This window comes from Belonocnema kinseyi, chromosome 6 (genome assembly GCF_010883055.1).
Source record: "Belonocnema kinseyi isolate 2016_QV_RU_SX_M_011 chromosome 6, B_treatae_v1, whole genome shotgun sequence".
NCBI classification, from domain to species: domain Eukaryota; kingdom Metazoa; phylum Arthropoda; class Insecta; order Hymenoptera; family Cynipidae; genus Belonocnema; species Belonocnema kinseyi.
The window spans coordinates 70083049-70102118 of NC_046662.1; the positions used below are offsets into that span (position 1 = coordinate 70083049).

At 29.1% G+C, this 19070-nt stretch overlaps 2 protein-coding genes across 17 annotated transcripts in view; both read right to left on the reverse strand.

Annotated features, from left to right (window-relative positions):
• Window positions 1-19070, reverse strand: part of LOC117174310 (rho GTPase-activating protein 21-B-like) — a 272591-nt gene that overhangs the window by 26267 nt on the left and 227254 nt on the right. For 14 of the 15 annotated variants that reach the window (XM_033363301.1, XM_033363309.1, XM_033363308.1 and 11 more), the window contains 3 exons: window positions 7768-8313; window positions 4566-4701; window positions 1220-1344 (listed from right to left, as the gene is read on the reverse strand). In XM_033363301.1, coding sequence (XP_033219192.1) covers window positions 1220-1344; window positions 4566-4701; window positions 7768-8313 — 807 coding nt within the window. The remainder of the gene's footprint in view (window positions 1-1219; window positions 1345-4565; window positions 4702-7767; window positions 8314-19070) is intronic. The other variant, XM_033363300.1, reaches the window with a different exon arrangement.
• LOC117174313 lies at window positions 13672-17829 on the reverse strand. 2 transcript variants are annotated; one of them, XM_033363315.1, is made up of 4 exons: window positions 17716-17829; window positions 16556-17456; window positions 14512-14816; window positions 13672-14148 (listed from the first exon to the last, which is right to left on the reverse strand). In XM_033363315.1, the coding sequence occupies exons 2-4, from the start codon at window positions 16706-16708 to the stop codon at window positions 14133-14135; spliced, it is 474 nt and encodes a 157-aa protein (XP_033219206.1). In that variant the 5' UTR covers window positions 16709-17456; window positions 17716-17829; the 3' UTR covers window positions 13672-14132. The 2 variants fall into 2 exon arrangements, with proteins under 2 accessions (XP_033219206.1, XP_033219205.1); XM_033363314.1 differs by lacking the exons at window positions 13672-14148; window positions 14512-14816 and having other exon boundaries at window positions 16207-17456.

The following is a 19070-nucleotide window of genomic DNA, read 5'->3' on the forward strand; positions in this document are numbered from 1 at the left end:
TAATTAATGAACACTTCCTCGAGAAAATTAACTTTAAAATTTTTTTAAAAATTATTTTTAACCAAATAGTTCAATTTTAAACCAAACAGATCAATCTTTAACAAAAATGATGCAGTTTCAATTAAAATAATTAAATTATTAGTTAGAAAAATGAATATTTAACAACAAAAAAAACTTATTTTCAACCAAAGAGAAACATATTCCACTGGAATGATGAATCTTCAAAAAAGAAAGATTTTTAACAAAGTGCTTCTACCTTCAACCAAGCAGTTCAATTTTTAACCAAATAAAATGCGGTTACATCGAAAAAAAGATTTTTATTTTATATTGAAAACAGATGAATTTAAATAATAAAGACAAACTTTCAACAAAAATTTTTAAGCCTAAACAAAAGAAATTAATTTTATACAAAATCGTTCAACTTTGAACCAAAGACATGAATTTTAACTACATTTTCAGTTAAGAAAATTAATTTTAAAGAAAAGAAAAATAAATTTGTAACCAAAGAGAAAAATTTGCAATAAAAAAAATTCAACCAAAAAAATGCTTCTTTAAAGAAAGAAAATATTTTTATTTTAAAGCAAAAACAGTTAAATTCGACCAAAAAGACGAATTTTTAACAAAATAGCTGAATCCTCAACAAAATAAAATTAATTTTCGACCAAATAGTTGCATTTTTACCAAAAATACGAATTTTCCAAAACATAGTTGAACAGAAAATATAATCGACAGGAGGAAGTGGCCGCAATACTTAATTTTCCAAATTCCCTAATTTTTCCCTGACCGATTTCTCATTTCCTCTAAATTTAAAATGCATTTTCTTATTTATTCTCAGGGTTGCCAGATAATAATTTACATGAAAAAGTGACCAAAAGTGACTAATGTAACAAAACTAATGTGAAAAACAGAAAAATATTTTTTCGAATCTAAAAGAAAATCTAAAGAATTCGACGAAATTTATAAGAATAAAACAATTTCAAATGGAAATAAATTCTTTTATTATTTATTAGGCTAGGACATTTTAAAGTGCCTTTTATTGAAATTCCCTGTCTTTTGAAAGATTTTTTTTCATTAAATCGCGGTATTTCACTGACCAATAAAGCTTTCTTTTTCCTGATTTCCAGGTTTTTCCTGATCTAAGGCCACCCTGGAAGTTTTCAAGAGTGATCAAAATCCCTCAGAAGATATTCTCCAATTTTTTTAAGAATTTCGAACCTACCTTTTCATCCTCGTGGTCATCGTTGTCGGGTTCGTCGTGTCCTTTCCTTCTCCTCTGAATCTTCCTATTAGCTGCGGATATGATTGAGGATACAATGTCCCTAGCTGTGATCATTTCACGCATGCCTGTTGTGTCAAAATAAAGAAGCGAACAAAATAAATGTGCAACTAATGAGGTTAACACTCAGTATTGCTGCTCCTCGTTCTTTATACAACTTTCAAACTTTACAGAAGCAACTAAAAAAAAAATATCAAGATCCAGACAGTAAATGAAAAAAAACTTCCAGGCGCTCAAAGGATAAAAAATTCAGTATGAATTCATAAGACCTTACAGAAATTCCAGTTAAATTCTAAAGAAATCAAATGACTAGGAAAACAATTTTTAAATAACAAAATTCCATAGATTTCCGTAAAATTGAAATGAATATAGAAAAATTTCAGATAAACCAGAAGAATTCAATGAAATTCATAAAAATTCAAGATGAATTAAAAAATTCAAATGAATTGAAAACCATTTTTAAAATATTTTTAAAATTCATTAAATTCAGTAGCTTTGAAATGAGCTTAGAAAAATTCAAGGGAATTCGAAAGAATTAAAAAGAATTCAAATCGAAAAAATTCGATTCATTACAACAAGTTTTGAGTAAATTTAGAGAAGTTCAAAGGAAGTGAGAAAAATTAGAAAAAATTCATAAAAAATCAGGAAGAATTTAAAAATCAATCAAGTGAATTAAAAACCATTCAAAAATATGAAAAAATTAATTAAGTGAATGAATTGAGAAGAATTAAAAAGAATTCAGGATAAATTCATAAGACCTTACAAAAATTCAAGTTAAATTCTAAAGAAATGAAATGAAGAGGAAAACAATGTTTAAATAAAAGAAATTCCATCGCTTTCCGTAAAATTGTAAATGAATTTAGATAAATTTCAGATAAATCCGAAAAATTCAATGAAATTCATAAAAATTCAAAATAAATTTAAAAATTCAAATGAATTGAAAACCATTTTGAAAACATTTAAAAAATCCATTGAATTCAGTAGCTTTTAAATGAGACTAGAAAAATTCAAGCACATTCGAAAGAATTAAAAAAAATTCAAATTGAAAAAATTCAATTGATTACAACAAATTTTGAGAGAATTTAGAGAATTTTAAAGGAACAATTAGATGAAATACGTAAAAAATCAAGAAGAATTTAAAAATCAATTAAGTGAATTAAAAACAATTAAAAAATATGAAAACATTAATTGAATTGAATGAATTGGCAAGAATTCGAAAGAATTAAAAGGAATTCAGGATAAATTAATAAGAATTCAGGGCGAATTTCAAATGAATTGCAAACGTTATTGGAAAATTTCTTCAAATCTTTGAAAACCTACGAAAAACCCTCACTTTTTGTGAATAAATTCTTTAAAATCCATTAAAAAGTTGAAATTCCTTAAAATTATTAAGACCCTGGGAAATTCCTTGAAATTGTTTAAATCTCTTGGACATGCTTTGGAATCTTTTAAAATACCCTAAAATATTTCAGTCTTTGAAATTCCTTCCAACTATTGAAATACATAAACAAATTCTGAAAATCGATTAAAATGTCCTAAAATATTTCAAATCCTTAAAAATTTTTTTAAATCCCGTACCATTTTTATACCTTAAAATGTTCCAAATCCTTTGATCATTTATTCATTTCATCAAATAAATACTTGTAAACAGTCAAAGAAATCCATTAAATTAAGTCAGTTTAGTAGAATTCAAGTGCATTAACAAAATTCCAAGGAATTAAAAAAAAACAGGATAAATGAATAAGAATTTAGGGTGAATTTCAAAAACTGATATAAAAACTCTTAAATTCTTGAAAACTCTACGAAATAACTCATTTTTCTTGAATAAATTCTTTCAAATCCACTAAAATATAATTAAATCCCATAAAATTCTATGAAATCTAGCGCTATTTCCTAAATTCTTAGAAATTTTTTTAAAATACATTGAGAGCATTAAAAAAAACCTTTAAATCATGGAAATCTTCGGAAACCTTACAAAAATGCTTTATAAAAATATAAAAATTTACCCTAAAATATTTCAAACACTTTTAAATGCTTTCAAATTATAGAAATAAATTTAAAATTCTTTGAAAAATCTTCTAACATTCCCTGAAATATTGGAAATTCTTTGAAATCCTACAAAAAGCCTTACTTTTCGTGAATAAATTCTTATAAATCCACTAATATATTATAAAATTCCGTAAAATGTTCTTATAATATTTCCTAAAATCCTGGAAAATCTTGGAAAATGTATTGAGTTTTAAAAATCATTCAAATCCCCTGAAATATTATAAAATAATGTGAAATATTTTAAATATCTTAAAACCTCATACGTCCTGTAAAATCTTTCCATATCTTCAGAAATTTTAGAAAATTGTGTATCCTACAATATTTCAAAAGCTTTGAAATCACTTCAAATGAATGAAATTAATTAATAATTCCTTGGAAGATTTGAAAATATCCTAAAATATTTCAAATCCTTAAAAATTTCATTAAAGTATTGAAATAAATAAAAAATTACTTGTAATCTTTCATAATAACTTAAAACAACCTAAACTATTTTAAATCGTTTCAAATATTTCGAAATCCTTTGATATTTTTTAAAACTCTTGAAAATGTCAAGGAATTTTAAAAAATGCGTATAAATGTTACAAATCCTTTGACCATTTTGGAAGAATTCAAGTGATTTAAAAAAATTCGAAAGAATTAAAAAGAACTCAGGATAAATTAATAAGAATTTCGGGTGATGACATTTCCTGAAATCCTGGAAAACGTATTAAAATACATAGATATTTAAAATGCATTAGAAGTTTTTAAAATACCCTAAAATCCTAAAAATCCCTTCAAATTGTTGAAATATATTAACAAAATTTCGGGATCTTTAAAAGTAATCTTAAATATTTCAAAAGAAATTTTTTGAAATTCTCAAAAGTTGCTTCTGTATCATGAAAAAGTTCTATAAAAATATCAAACAGCAATACGAGTATGAAAATAAATAAAAATTAAAATAACGAGGTAATGTGTGGGCGCTAAAAAATGATTTTGCAGTTTAAATTACACTTAAAAAATTACATTCAGGCAAAATAGTTTGTCTGGTCTTCTCCAGTTTTCAACTAAAACCTTGATTTCTAACTACGAACGACAATGACAAGAAAATCTGAATCTGCACAATTAAAATTAAAATTAGGAAGCTTCGAAACAGAAAATAGGGGATGAAGGAGCCACACGATCAAGTGCCACAACAATCGAAAATATCGAATCTACACTCGTTATGTCTGAGGGCACGAGTAGGAATTATTTTGTCAAATACCTTCGACTTTTTGAATGTTGTTGAGCAAGAGATTATGGTTCGCTGTATCCGTTTCATTTCCATCAGCTGGCAAACTAAGGTTTACTGACAGCCTGCTCAAATCGTCCAAATCCTCTTCTGAGAAGAACCAATCGACCTGTAAACAATAAAAAAGAAATACATTTTATCGTAGAGAAATAAAAAAAAATTTGATTAAAAAAAATGACCAAGGTGTCTACGAGCGGATCATTTTAAATTCCCTGTAATTTCCCAGCTATTTTCGTGTCAATTGTTAATTTTTATCGATGAATTTGAAAGAGTCCTAAAGCTTTGTGAATAATTTATAATTCCGAATTTGAACAGGGATTATTTTTACTCCCTTCTTCTACATCAGAATAAAAATTATCAAAATTTCCTGTTCCATTTCAAAAGTTCCCTGTTCCAAGTTAAATTATAATTCTTATCAGTTATTATCAATATTAAAGAAATTTCCGTTTCTAAAGTGATCCTGAAATTAAATTATAATTATTTACGAAATTCCCTGTTCAGTAATCAAAATTATAATTATTTAAAGAAAGTTTTAAAATATTGTTATTTATTTTCCGTCAAAGTTTAGAATGATCATTCTTTTAAAAAATTCGCTATACATTTATTTAACAAAAATTTCAATTACAATTCAGAATTAACATTTTTTTCCAAGATTCCTGCTCCTTGTCAAAAATTCCGTGTTCAAAATTATGTTTCTTCACTGAAATTCCCTGTTCTAGACTCAAAATTTTAATTTTTTACTGAAATTTCTTATCTCAATGTCAAAATTATAATTCTTCAAGAACTTTTTTCCCTATAAATTAAAAATTACATTTTTTAGCACATTCGTAATAATTCTTTTATTTATTTCCTGTCCCAACTTCGAATTATATAGTATTTTTAGAAAATTCCCTTTATCAAAGGAAAAACTATCATTCTTTATCGAAATTACCAGTTCTATCTCATAATTATAATTCTTTTGAAAAGTTCCCTGTCCTGAAGTATAAATTATAATTCTTTAAGAAATTCCATGTTCAAAAGTCAAAATTATATTTCTTTACTGAAAATTCCTTGTTATAAATCAGGGAAATTGGAATTTTTTTAATAATTCTTTTTATAATTTCCTATAACTTAGAATTATAAAAGTTTTAACAAATTTCTCGTTTCCAAGTCAAATTAAAATTCTTGACTGAAATCCCCTGTCCTACCTCAAAATTATAATTATTTTTAAAAGAAAATGTTCAAAGTCTAGAAAATTCCGTATGCCACGTGAGGGTTAAGATTTTTTTCACAAATTGGCTGTACCAATTTAAATTTTGTTAAATTTGTTCCCTCTTTTAAATAATTGCATGCATTTTTGAAACAAATCTTTTACTTATTCCCTGTCCCAACTTAGGATTGCTTAGAATTATAAATCTTTTCTTTTTTTCCGTTTTTACGTGAATATTCTTAATAATTATATTTATTATTACATATACTAACTTGTAATTATAAATGTTTTAACAAATTTTCCGTTTCCAAGTCAGAATTATCATTCTTTTTGAAAGAAACTGTTCCAAGTTAGAATTGTAACTGTTTTGGAAAATTTCTTACAAATGAGGTATAAATTATAATTCTTTTCGAAAATTTACTGTTCACAGTTAAAATTGTAATATTTTTGGAAAATTTCCTACAAATGAAGATTAAGATTTTTTTCCAAATTCACTGTTTTAACTCATAATTATAATTCTTTTCAAAAATTTCCGGCCCCGAAGTCTAAATTATAATTCTTTGCAGAAATTTCCTGTCCAAAAGTCAAAATAATTTTTTTAAGTAAATTCCGTGTCCTAATGTAAAAATTATAATTCTTCAAGGAAACTCCATGCGCTAAACACAAAATTATATTGCTTTACTAAAATTCTATGTGACAACTTATAATTATAATTTTTTTTCGAAAATTCCTTGTTATAAATCAGGAAAATTAAAATTGTTTACATGAATATTCTTAATAATTATTTTTATTATTCCTTGTACCAACTTAGAATTATAAATTCTAATTCTTTGCTTAAATTTCCTGCCCAATTGTCGAAATTTTTATAAAACAGGAAAGTTATAATTTTCTACTGAAATATTATTAATAATTATTTTTATTACTCCGTATACCAACTTGGAATTACAAATTTTTTAACAAATTTTCCGTTTCCAACTCAGAATTATAATTCTTTTCGAAAATTTACTGTTCCTAGTTAGAATTGTAATGTTTTTGGAAAATTTACTGCAAGTGAATATTAAGATTTTTTCCCAAATTCAGTGTTCCAACTAATAATACTAATTCCTTTAGAAACTTCTCGGCCCCAAAGTCATAATTCTAATTCTTTGCGTAAATTCCCTGCCCAATTGTCAACAATATATTTCTTTATTGAAATTCGCTGCCTGAAAGTAAAATAGAATTCTTTACTGAAATCTTCTGTACTAACTTAGAATTAAAATTCGTTTCGAAAATTCCTTGTTATAATTTGGGAAAATTATAATTTCTTTCGAGAATATTCTTAATAATTCTTTTTATTACACCCTGTACTAACTTAGAATTATAGATATTAAAACAAATTTCCCGTTTCCAAAGTAAGAATTAAAATTCTTTGCTGAAATCCCCTGTCATAAATTAAAATTATAATTTCTTTTGAAAGAAACTGTCCCAAGTCTAGAAAATTCCCTATACCATGTGAGGATTAAGATTTTTTCACAAATTCGCTATTCCAATTTAAATTTTGTTGAATTTGTTCGCTCCTTTAATTCATAACGTGAATTTTTTAAATAAATCTTTTACTTATTCCCTGTCCCAACTTAGAGTTGCTTAGAATTATAAATCTTTTCTTTTTTCCCGTTTCCAAGTCAAAATTAAAATTATTGACTGAAATCGCCTGTCTTAACTCAGAATTATAATTCTTTCCAAAATTTCCTTGTTCTAAAATAGGAAAGTTATAATTTTTTACGTAAATATTCTTAAAAATACATTATTATTATTCCATGTTCCAACTTGGAATTATAAATGTTTTAACAAATTTTTCTGCAAGTGAGGATCAAGATTTTTTTTTACAAATTCACGGTCCCAAAGTCAAAATACTAATTCTTTCCGGAAATTGCCCGCATTTTTCCAATTTCCTGATCAGATAGACACCCTGATGACTGTCTCTTAATTTTTCTCATTTTTACTTACATTGTTTAACAAGCTTTCCACGATTCTGCATTGATGTGACATGTCAGTAACCATAGTGACCATATTGTCTCTCGAACCGCTGGCTCGCACCAATGTCGGTCCGAAAACGATAGCCAAGTTCTTGGCCTCCATTTTATTCGCCTCACTGTGTTCAACAACCTTTTTCAAGTGGAACATGAGGTACTTGAGAGTTTCGAAATGATGTTCAGGCAAGTCTCTCAAGAGTTTACGAATAGTGGCCATTCTTCTCTGCGGATCTTCGACCTTATCGGCATCGATGAACATTGGATAGAGTTCAGCAGTTAGGAGAGAATCAGGAAGCTGACGGAAGAAGGACTTGAGCAACGACGATATCACGTTCACGTCGCTCCATCTCGGATCCTGAAGATTGATGTTCTCGAAACCCTTGTTCACGCTCTCTGTCAGCTGCGAAATTGCTGCCGTATTTCCAGGCACTCTGTAGATCCCGATCACCTCGAGACCTCTAGCTTCCACGATACTCGTACACATTTCGACGAGCAGAGGCACAAATTCCGAGAATGAAGACTGGAAAGAAGGCAATAGTTAGAAATTCAGGGTTCGCATCGACTAGGAGGCTTTTAAAAAAGTCACATAGTCGCATAAAATTACAAAAAATTTGGGATATATTTTGAAATATTTCAATAAGTTTTCAAAGATTTAAAGGGACTTGAAACAGGGTTGCTACAAGAGTCTGGTTAGAAAATTCCATGAATTTTCCAGGTTTTCCAAGTATAATTTTGAAAAAATTCCAGTCTATTTTTTATCCAGTCTATTATATTCCAGGTCTGTTTTTTTTCTAATTCAGCCACTTAAATTGAAATGTAATAAACTATAATGCAATTATAATATTGTTATCAAAGTGAAAAAAGGTATTCTGTAATCATAACCATATTATTTTGTTTATTTGTTATTACTTAAAGAACAATTATAGTCGAACTATTTATGCAAGGATTAGGATTATATTTGAAAATAATAGTAATCTAAAAAAAATTTGAATAGAATTTATTAAAATTTAATCAGTTTACGAATTTCTTCTTCAATATCTTCCAGGTCTGAAGGATATGAAAGATTTCAATGAATTTTAAAAGGATTTTAAAAAGTTTTAAGAAAGTTTTATGGAATTTTAAAGATGTAAATTGATTTATAGTATTTCACGGGATTGCATTGGATTTTAAGAGATTTCGAAACATTCCAAAGTATATCCACGGATTTTAGAATATTTCAAGAAATTTAACAGAATTGAAAAGTATTTCCAAATATTAATATGATTTTAAGGGATTTCGAGAAATTTTATTTGCTTTTAAAAAATAGCAATTATATTTCAAATGTTTCAAGGTATTTCGTATAATATTTTGACATAATTCATGGGATTTTTCACGGGCATTAAGAGATAAGAAAATGTTTTTACGAATTTTGAAGGATTTTAATTAGATTTCGAAAATTTAACGGGGTTTGAAGGGATTTGATAAAACTTAAAAGATTTCACGGGATTTCAAAAGATTTTAAAGGATTTTAAGAGATTTAAAGAGGTTTTGATGGTTTCATAAGATTTCAAAGGATTACAATTTTTTTTTAATATTCCAAAGTACATATATTCATATATTTCAGAGGATTTGCAAAGATTAAACAGAATTCCAGAGGTTTTTACGGGATTTCGAGGATTTATAATGTATTATAAATATTTTAATTAATTTTAATCTCTTTTAAGGTATTTCAAAAGACTCCGAAAGATTCCCATGTAGTTGAAAGATTTCCATGAATTTTAAAAGAATTTCAAAAACTACAAGGGATCTGGTAATATTTTGAAATATTTCAAGGATTTTAAGGAATTTTTATGGAATTTTAAAGATGTGAAGGAATTTGACGGAAAATGACAAAATTCAAAATATTTCTCCGGATTTAAAACAATTTTAATTAAGGAATTGTAATGCAATTCAAGAGATTTAAAAGGGTTTCGAAGATTTCATGAGATTTTATAGAATTTAAAGATATTTCGTAGCATGCCAAAGTATATCAGCGAATTTTAGAATATTTCATAAGATTTCAAAAGACTTAACACAATTACAAAGAATTTCCGGATATCAAAAAGACTTTAAGGGATTTCGAGAAATTTTAATGGGTTTTAAAAGATTTTAATATATTTAAAAGGTTTTAAAGGATCTAGTATAATATTTAAAAATATTTCACGGAATTTGTAACGTATTTTAAAAGATAAAGTGTTTTACGATTTTTGAAGGATTTGAGGGGATTTTAATAAGATTTCGAAGATTTAAAGGGACTTGTTAGGGATTTTATAATTTCAAAAGATTTCACAGGTATTCAAAAGATTTTAACGTATTTTAAGAAGGGGTTTCGATGGTTTCATGGGTTCAAAACATTCCAAAGTACATATAATCCAGGGATTTTATAGAATTTCAAAAGATTTAACAGAATTTCAAAGGATTCTAGCGGATTTTTTAATTGCTTTTAAAGATTTTTAAGATATTCGGGAAGATTCTGAAGGATATGAAAGATTTCAATGAATTTTAAAAGGATTTTAAAAATGTCAAGGGATCTTGTAACAATTCGAAAATTCTGGAATTTAAAGGATTTTACACGATTTTAAGGGATTTTGAAGATTCAAGCGATTTTATTGATTTCCAATATTTCAAGGGATTCCATGAGATTTCGTCAGGTTGATTATTTTAATCGTAGAAAAAAGTTCCCGGTCATTTCCCGGTTCACAAACATTTTTCACAGTCAATAAAATTAAAAAATTCCAACTCCTGAGCTAAAAATTTTTCCATTTGAAGTAATAAAAACTGATTTTAAAATAAAAAATTGAACGCTTAAATTTTTGTTATAAACTGAACATTTCGTAAATTAAAAGTTAAATTATTTTCATTTTAAACAGTTTAAGAACCCATAAAAAGCTTAAAAACTGTATTTCAAAATCTTGAAACATCTAAATGTTGTTTTACATTGATTCAAATTTTAGATTAAGTTTGAAATTTTTTCAGAACATCTAAAGATCTTTTAGAATTATTCGAATTCTTCCTTGTAAATTATTTCTTTCTTTCTTAAATTCTTACTTGTAAATTAAATATTTCAACTAGAACAATACAAATTCTAAAGTTCAAAGTTTTTTTTTTTTTTAATTTTGAACATTTGATTTATAATGACTGATTTTACATGAATAATCAAATATTTTTAAATATTAAGCAAATTGTTATTTTTCTTTATTAAAAAATTACAAATTTTTAAATTTTTGATCAAAATAATATGTTTAATTCAATAAAAGCCTTTAATCGTGAGTATATTATTTTCAAGCTTACTTAAAACTGAAAATAGTTTATAAAGCTTCAATCTGGCGTTTACATGTGTTTAACTACGAAGACTATTCAATTGAAATAGTTTTATTTTTAACTTTAAAATCTGGAAACTCTTCAATGTTCAACTCATTACGAATCGTCTTGTAAAACCATTTATTCAGTTTGTAATCCTTAAAGTATAATTCAATTTTAAAAATCATTATAATTTATATTCACATTTGATCAAGAAAAAAGATTTTTTTACCAAAATTGTACGATTTCAAACATTTCCAAAATTCTTCGAATGAAATATTTACGCCTAAAAATTAAAATCCAAATTGGAATTATTTTCGAATTATATATTAAAAACTGAATGATATAATTGAAAAAAGATAAAAATGCTACTGATTAATAAAAAAAAACTGTTGAAATGAAACTTGAACAGAATCTAAAAAATAAAAACTTGTAAAATTCCCGATCAAAATATAAATGCACTCTCAATTCGCGGTTTTTCCCGGTCTCATAAAATTCCCGGTCATTTCCAGATTAAGCGGCCACCCTGACAAACATTCTTTAGATTTGTAAATTATGAAAAAACAGTAAATTCTTAAAAATTGTACATAAATTGCAAGGCCATTCAATCTTTTCAAAAAACTAAGGCATAGAAAGTTATTTCTATAACTTACAAAAAAAAATTTTCAATCCTTTCTTTATAATTCCTCAGCATATGGCAGCATCAGATTAGTCTGAATTGAGTTCTGGGTTTTTCAAAAAAAAAAACTCAGCTTGCAAATTGAACTGAAACTGCGGGTCACACGAGATTCCACCTTCACAACTGTCCACCTCAACTTGATAAATAATCAAGAATCCACGGCAAGGGACAGAGTAAAGCTGTTTCTGGTTCTCGTGCACACTATTATAGTGCCGTCCGGCTAGAACGTTCAAGGACCTTGTCTCAGACCTTCCCGAGGTAGCAATTTATAGATATTGTAAACAATTGAGTACTTTCCTAATTTTTTCCAGAATTTTACATTATTAAAACAATGTAAAGCGCTGAATAAGTTCTGAAAAGACTGGATATTTGCAATTCCTAGCGGGACATAAATCCCTTTTGTGTACACCCCTTCCTGCTAGATTGACGCTGCCAGTTTCATCATCGGAGAAAAGATTTAGAATTTGTTATTTTTGTTGATAGAGTTAAGAATTTGAATAAAAATTTATTGTAATCAAATGACAAATTACAATAGATACCTAAGCCTGAAACTGGGTGGCCATTTTAATCGCAGAAAAAATTCCCGGTTAGAAAATATTTTTCACGGTTCAATGAAATTAAAAAATTCTAACTCTAAAGCTAAAAAGTTTTCCATTTGCAGTAATAAAAACGGAGAGCTGCAAATCATCTTAAGCAACTTTAAGCCAGAAATATTAAAAATTTCACGATTGCATTTTTGTTATAAACTGAACACTTCTTAAGTTAAAAGTTAAATTAGTTTATATTTATTTTCAAAATCTTGCAACATCTACATGTTACTTGATATTTATTCAAATTTCAAATTATATTTAAAATGCTTTCAGAACTTCTAAATAGCTTTTAGAATTATTCGAATTCTTCCTAAATTTCATTCTTTAATCCTGAAAAATGAAAAATATTCTCTTAAAATTAATTTTTCAAAATATAAAGTAATTTTCAATTTTCCAGAAGTCGTAATAAAATGTTTTTTTTATTCATTTTGAAGCCTTTCATGATTCTTAAGAAGCTTCTAGATTTTTTAATTGAAATCTACAAAAAATCTATATTTTGTTTTAAATCAGGCCGTGGGCTATTTGTATCGAAATTCGGTATGAATAAACGGATTTTGATGCTATACGTAGACACTTCGTTTAAATTATTTAAAATCATTTCAAACTTTAAATTAATTGTGAATCTTTTATGACCTTTTTAATACTATCTCTTCAACTTACTCGATTTTTCTCCTAGAAATTATAGGTGTTCAATATTTACTATAAATCCAATTTCAACAATTTTACTAGTAAATCAAATGTTTTTAAATAGAACAATTAAAATTGTAACGTTCAAAGTTTACTTTTTTGTTTAGTTTGGAATATTTGTTTTTAATTACTGATTTTACAAAAACAATCAAATATTTATAAATATTGATTATTTGCTATTTTTCTTAATTACCAAATTTCAAATTTTAGACTAGAAGAATATTTTTAATTTAATAAGCCTTTAATTATGAATATATTATTTGAATGTTATTTCAACATTGAAAATATTCTATAAATTTTCAATCGGTCATGTATATTATTATTATGAATGTCTACACAAAGTAATAAAAATTTACGATTTGTGAAAGCTATTTGTAGTTGTTTTTAAATAAAAAATACAAATTTCTCCACATAATTATGAATAAATAAATTTATCTGCGAATGAATAAGAAAATTTACGACATCAGAAGAAAGGTTTAGTTTTTCATCATTTGTAATAGGTTTTTGTAGAAAATTACGAATCTCTACAAAAAGAACTGAAGTTTTCAATTTAAAAAAAGGTATATTTAAACGATTAAACGAACTTACCTGTAAGTGAAGTTCAATCGTAATTATACGAAGAACCTCGTTCTCGAGATTATAACTTGTAGATGTTTAGAGTCACCAGAAATTTCAGCGAACAAAAATACTATTTTATTCAAAATCGACATCCTTCTTCTTTCTTATTACATAATAGGAACGAATTATTTTATTTATTTTAATTATTTAAAACCGCGTTGGCGAATGCATTAATAGCTGGTTTCAATGGCCTATTATAATGTTTCGCAAAAGTTTGAGACCTTCCTGACCAAGATACTGCCTTACAAATAGACGCAATATCTAGACCTTCTCTGTAAGCTGCAGACGTTGCCGCTTGTCTCGTCGAATACGAAGAAAAAATATTGCTGTCTATGTTACATTGAACCAGTACTGATTTTAACCATTTGCTTAAAGTTTGGGCCCCAACTGCGTTATGAGGACGTCGTACACTTAGGAATAAACTATCTGTATTACGCACTTCTTTGGTCACTGCGATATATACCTACAACACAAATATTCGGTTTCTGCTTAATATAAGGTAATTCTAGTAAGGCCTGCGGTTTTCCAGGGCCTGAGGTTTTGATTAACTCCGGAATTTTTATCGCAATTCCCGAACGCGTCTTAATAATATTTGTGATTTTTAATAAGGTAAAAGTTTGTACTCTGTGTCCCGTGGAAAGGCCTAACAACATAATTGTTTTTTGTGACAACTTACTCAAGGTAAGTGTGTTAGATGGGGACCAACCCTCTAAAGTGTCTAGAACGTCGTTCGTATCCTAAACGGTATCATATCGTGGTCTGGGAGGAACTGTTCTGTAAATCCCTTTCATTAATCTAATTAAATTCGGATTTTCTCCGGCCTTACCTGTTGAAATGAGTGAGATGGCTGATCGAAACGAGTTTACTGAGCTGTACGATGATCCTTCTCTGAACTTTTCGCAAAGAAAATCCATAAGGATTTTGTAACTTACGTCGTAAGGGTCGGTTCCCTTCTTTTGACAGAAGCCTCACCATTGTTTTAAAGCCTACTTCATATTGTTTCAACGTTGAGCTGGCTAGTGATGTAATCATCAAATCTAATGATTCCACCGGGTTACCTTTCAGTCTAAATGCCGTCCTGAGACGATCCCTGATATTAGAGAAAGACGCGCTCTCAGGGTATGTTCTGTCCTGAAAGGAGACGAAACTAAATTTTTATTTGGCCCGAAGCACAATATTTCACTCGTAAGCAGTGACTTAAAGATCGGATACCAGGGTTGTGTGGGCCAATTTGGCAATAATACAATTCCCTGACCTCTATTCTGAATGACTTTTTAAAGAGTTTGGAAATCTGGGAAAATGGGGGAAAGGCGTAGAAAAAAAAAAGGTTTGACCAGTTAATAGTAAAAGCATTGACTGCCAAGGCTTGTTTCTCAGGGTACCACGATACGAAGTTGTTACATTTTTTGTTATAATACGATGCAAATAAGTCGAACTCTGGAATGCCAAATTTCGCGAAAATCTCCTGAAAGGCTAAGTTTGAAATCTCCCATTCTGTATCTATATTTTTTATTCGCGATAACTGGTCAGCTCTTAAATTTTCAGCGGTCGAGATATAAGATGCAAATAGTCAATTATTTCGCCTTTCTGCCCACTCCCTTCTTCTGCGGTAGAGTTATCTATTCTTAACAATATTTCGCAATTTCTTTCTCCGTTTGCTAAGGCTTCTAAAGCCAATTTCACCGTAAGTAACTCGAGTATATAAATGTGCAATTTTTTCTGAGTGACCGACCACAATCCGAATACACCCTTCCGTTTACACCAGGCCCCCCAACCGGATGTAGATGCATCTGTAAAAATTTCCATATCGTAACTCCCGATACGAATTGGATTATAAGTCGAATCTTTATTATTGAGCCACCAGTCTATGTCTTCATGAGTTGAGTAAGGGATTTTCATGATAGAATCGTAATCCCCTTTTGTCAAATTTAGGGCTAAGATTTTCTCTCTCTCCAAAATTTTTGTATGAGCACAACCGAATCCTACTCCGGGGCATGCTTAACTAAATTCCCGATCAATTGTGCGAAGTCTCTAATTTTTGTGCTTCGTTGTTTTTTGACTTTTAGTAAAGACTTTTTAATTTTTTCCCCTTTTTTCAATCGGGAATTCCACAGTTTATTTGCTCGAATTCAGTAAAAACCCTAAAAATTTAAAAACTTTTCGCGGCTCTAATTGACATTTTTCGTAATTTATGATAAAACCTAAGGACTCTAGTGTTCCTAATGAGTATTTTACATTCTTTTCGCGTTCTTCGTAGCAATTACCTATCGAAAGGAAATCATCTAAGTAATTAACCGAAACAAATCCTTTTTCTCTGAGTATCGATAAAACAGGTTTCATTATTTTTGTGAATGTGTAAGGGCACACGGATAGTCCGAAGGGGAGACATACGAATTCAAAAAGTTGGCCTTCGAAACTGAATCTCAAATATTTTCTGGAATTTTCGTGAATCGGCACCGAGAAATACGCATCTTTTAAATCGATCGTGCGCATAAAGGTTTGGGGTGTCAACATTTTTACCGATGTTTTAAGATCCTCGAGCTTAAAGTGTTCCGTGGTAATAACCATATTTAACTCTTTTAAATTAATGATAAAACGATTTGTACCGTCTGACTTTCTTACGAGGAAGAACGGAGAAAGAAATTGATCTTGAACCGGATCACATTTGCGAATAGCATATGTCTTTAACAATTTTCCAATCTCTTTTTCCAACGACGCCCTTTTTTGTGTTGAAAGATCTTTAATTTTAGAAAAGGTTTTTCGTGAAAACTGATCTTAAACCCTGATATGGCCTCCAATATAAAGCGATCAATTGAAATTTCGTGCCACTGTGTTACGAAACGTTTTAAATTTCCTGCTACTGTACCTACATTTAATACTTCTTGTTGGGAGTTCCCCTCTTGGTTTGACTCTAGTAGGGTTGAAGTTCGTGATAGTAAACTCGGTTCGAGTACCCTCCTCTCGATGGTTGTAGTCTCGCTTGTCCTCTCGATTGCGAGTGCTAGTTGTTGCCTTTTTGGCATTGGCTTTGGCAGTTTAAATTCATCTGTCTCGCAGGCCACTTGTATGTCTTGAACTTATTCATAGGGGGCTTCCTCAGAGGTTGGGCCATCTTTTCCATCGACCTGACCTCTTTGAACTGCTCGGACAGTTTCTCGCCAAATAGGAATTTCCCAGTTTTATTCTCTTTGATGACATTCTTGACGGGTTTGGTAAGGCCTGGTTGAATAAACGCAATCCTGGCTTCCGTAAGTTGGTGATGTAGTCCCACCATTAACCTCCCGGCGTCACTAAACGGCTCGATGACTTCCCGCACATCGAAATCACCCGTGGGGTTATTCAACACGGTGGAGAGTGCGGTACCTAAGGCGACTACCACGGAAGTCAGTCTTTTCTGGTATTCCATGAAATATTCATCTCTCTTTTGTCCCGATTCAGAGAGGGTAAATTTAATTTCTGTATTGTAGGCTGGTGTTTCCAATATGCCGGACTCCGGGTACTTTTTCAAAAATTGTTCTGCGAGCTCTTGGTCGAGGCCTTTTTCTTTGATAGCCATCTACCTCTTCATTAAGGTAGGGTGGATGACCACCTTTGCCCTAAGGCATTTTTCGGGGTCGTCGCCCAAGGCTTCGAGGATTTCGTCGCCTAATTCGACGTTTTCTTTATTTGTTTGTAAAATTGCAGTTTCCCCATTTTCTTCGTTTTCCTGTATAATGGGTGCTTCCTCATTTTCAGAATCCCCCTGTGACGCAATGCCACGGTCGTTGTCTTCTACGGACAATAAAAGAAAGTAAGGAGGATAAGTTCTGTTTTCTTTATCATTTATTTATATATTTATTATCGATATCTTGCCTCTCGTGCAAGCTTATCGATTGAACTCTGGCTTGTCTTGCCTCTCGTGCAAGATCACCAGGTAGCTTTTGATTTGACTAGCCTCTCGCGCAAGTTCATCAATTTGAGGTTATGTCAATTCATTTTTTTTCCTTTCTTTAAATTTATTTTTTATTTTATGTTCTGCTTTTTTACTTACCATAATTTTGTCTTTTGCTGATGAATGAGCTTGTAATCTACGGAGAAAGTCTCCCTCAGACTCGTCACCACGAGGTGCTGGGAGGTTAATTCCGAGGACTGTTGCACACTCATGAAACCTCTTAATCTTTCGCGATATGTCATCTTCCTCGTCGCCGCCGTCCTCAAACACTTTTCTCTTCCTATTTTTGTTCATCTTTCGTTCGATAATTCGCGATTATTAACGAAAATGTACGCTTCAACTCTCTCAAGGTGTTAACATTCACGCACACAACAAATGAATGAGGATTATGGTCGAGGGAGGGGATCACGTGACTTTTTCTTCCTATAGCGATAAAGGTGTGACTTTCACGTAGTCCAAAATGGTACTACAAGTTATAATCTCGAGAACGAGGTAATGAAGTATAATCATAGTTTAAAATAATAAAGGTTTAGCTTTTCATAATTTTTAATAGGTTTTTATAAAAAATTACGACTTTCTATCCACAATTTCTAAGAAAAAAAAACTAAAAATTCGTACAAATTTCTGTAAAAATTCATAAATATCTCCGTAGAAATACTTAGAAATTTTCTTACAAATTCACATAAATGATTTCCACCGAGTAATGTTAAGAGGCTGTTAATAATAAATTGAATTAAAAAATTTTAAAATTAATATTATTCAAATTTGTTTTTAAATTCTGTAATTATAATCGTATGATTTTTATTAGTAAAAAGATCAAATCGCAAACTTTAAAGTAGATGCAAATGAAAAAATCCAATCATTTTTTTCAATATTCTATAAATTACCAAGATTTTCCAGAAATTTTTCCAAATTCCATGACCAGGGTGGCCATACATTTTTTGATTTTTGTCTCCCGGCATCTGACATTTGTCACGACAACTAACTTAATATTGAAAACTAAATTTGATTTTTCAGTGCAAGCTTCTGAATTTCTAGAATTTTAAATATTTATTACATAACAAAATTATAATTTAATATTAAAGCTGATTAGACACATATTTTTAAAATGAAACAATGAATTGAATTATTTTAAAAAAAACTTTGTAAATAAATAGTAACTTAAAATGAGAAACGCTAAAAATAAAAAAATGTGTACTCTTGAATGTTAAAACTTAAACGAATGCGAACTCGATTTAAAACTGAAAAAAGTTGGTCATCAAAAATGTCGATATTAAAAATTTTTTATACACAAGCTCTTAGAAATTTAAATTATTTGAAGTAAATTTAAATCGCTTAAAACTAATAATTTTTAGATTGCTAATTATACTTTCCAAAATTCACCCAATTCAATTTTAATTGCAACATTAAAGCCTATAATGTATCAATTTCAGGTATTTTAATTGTCATCTTTT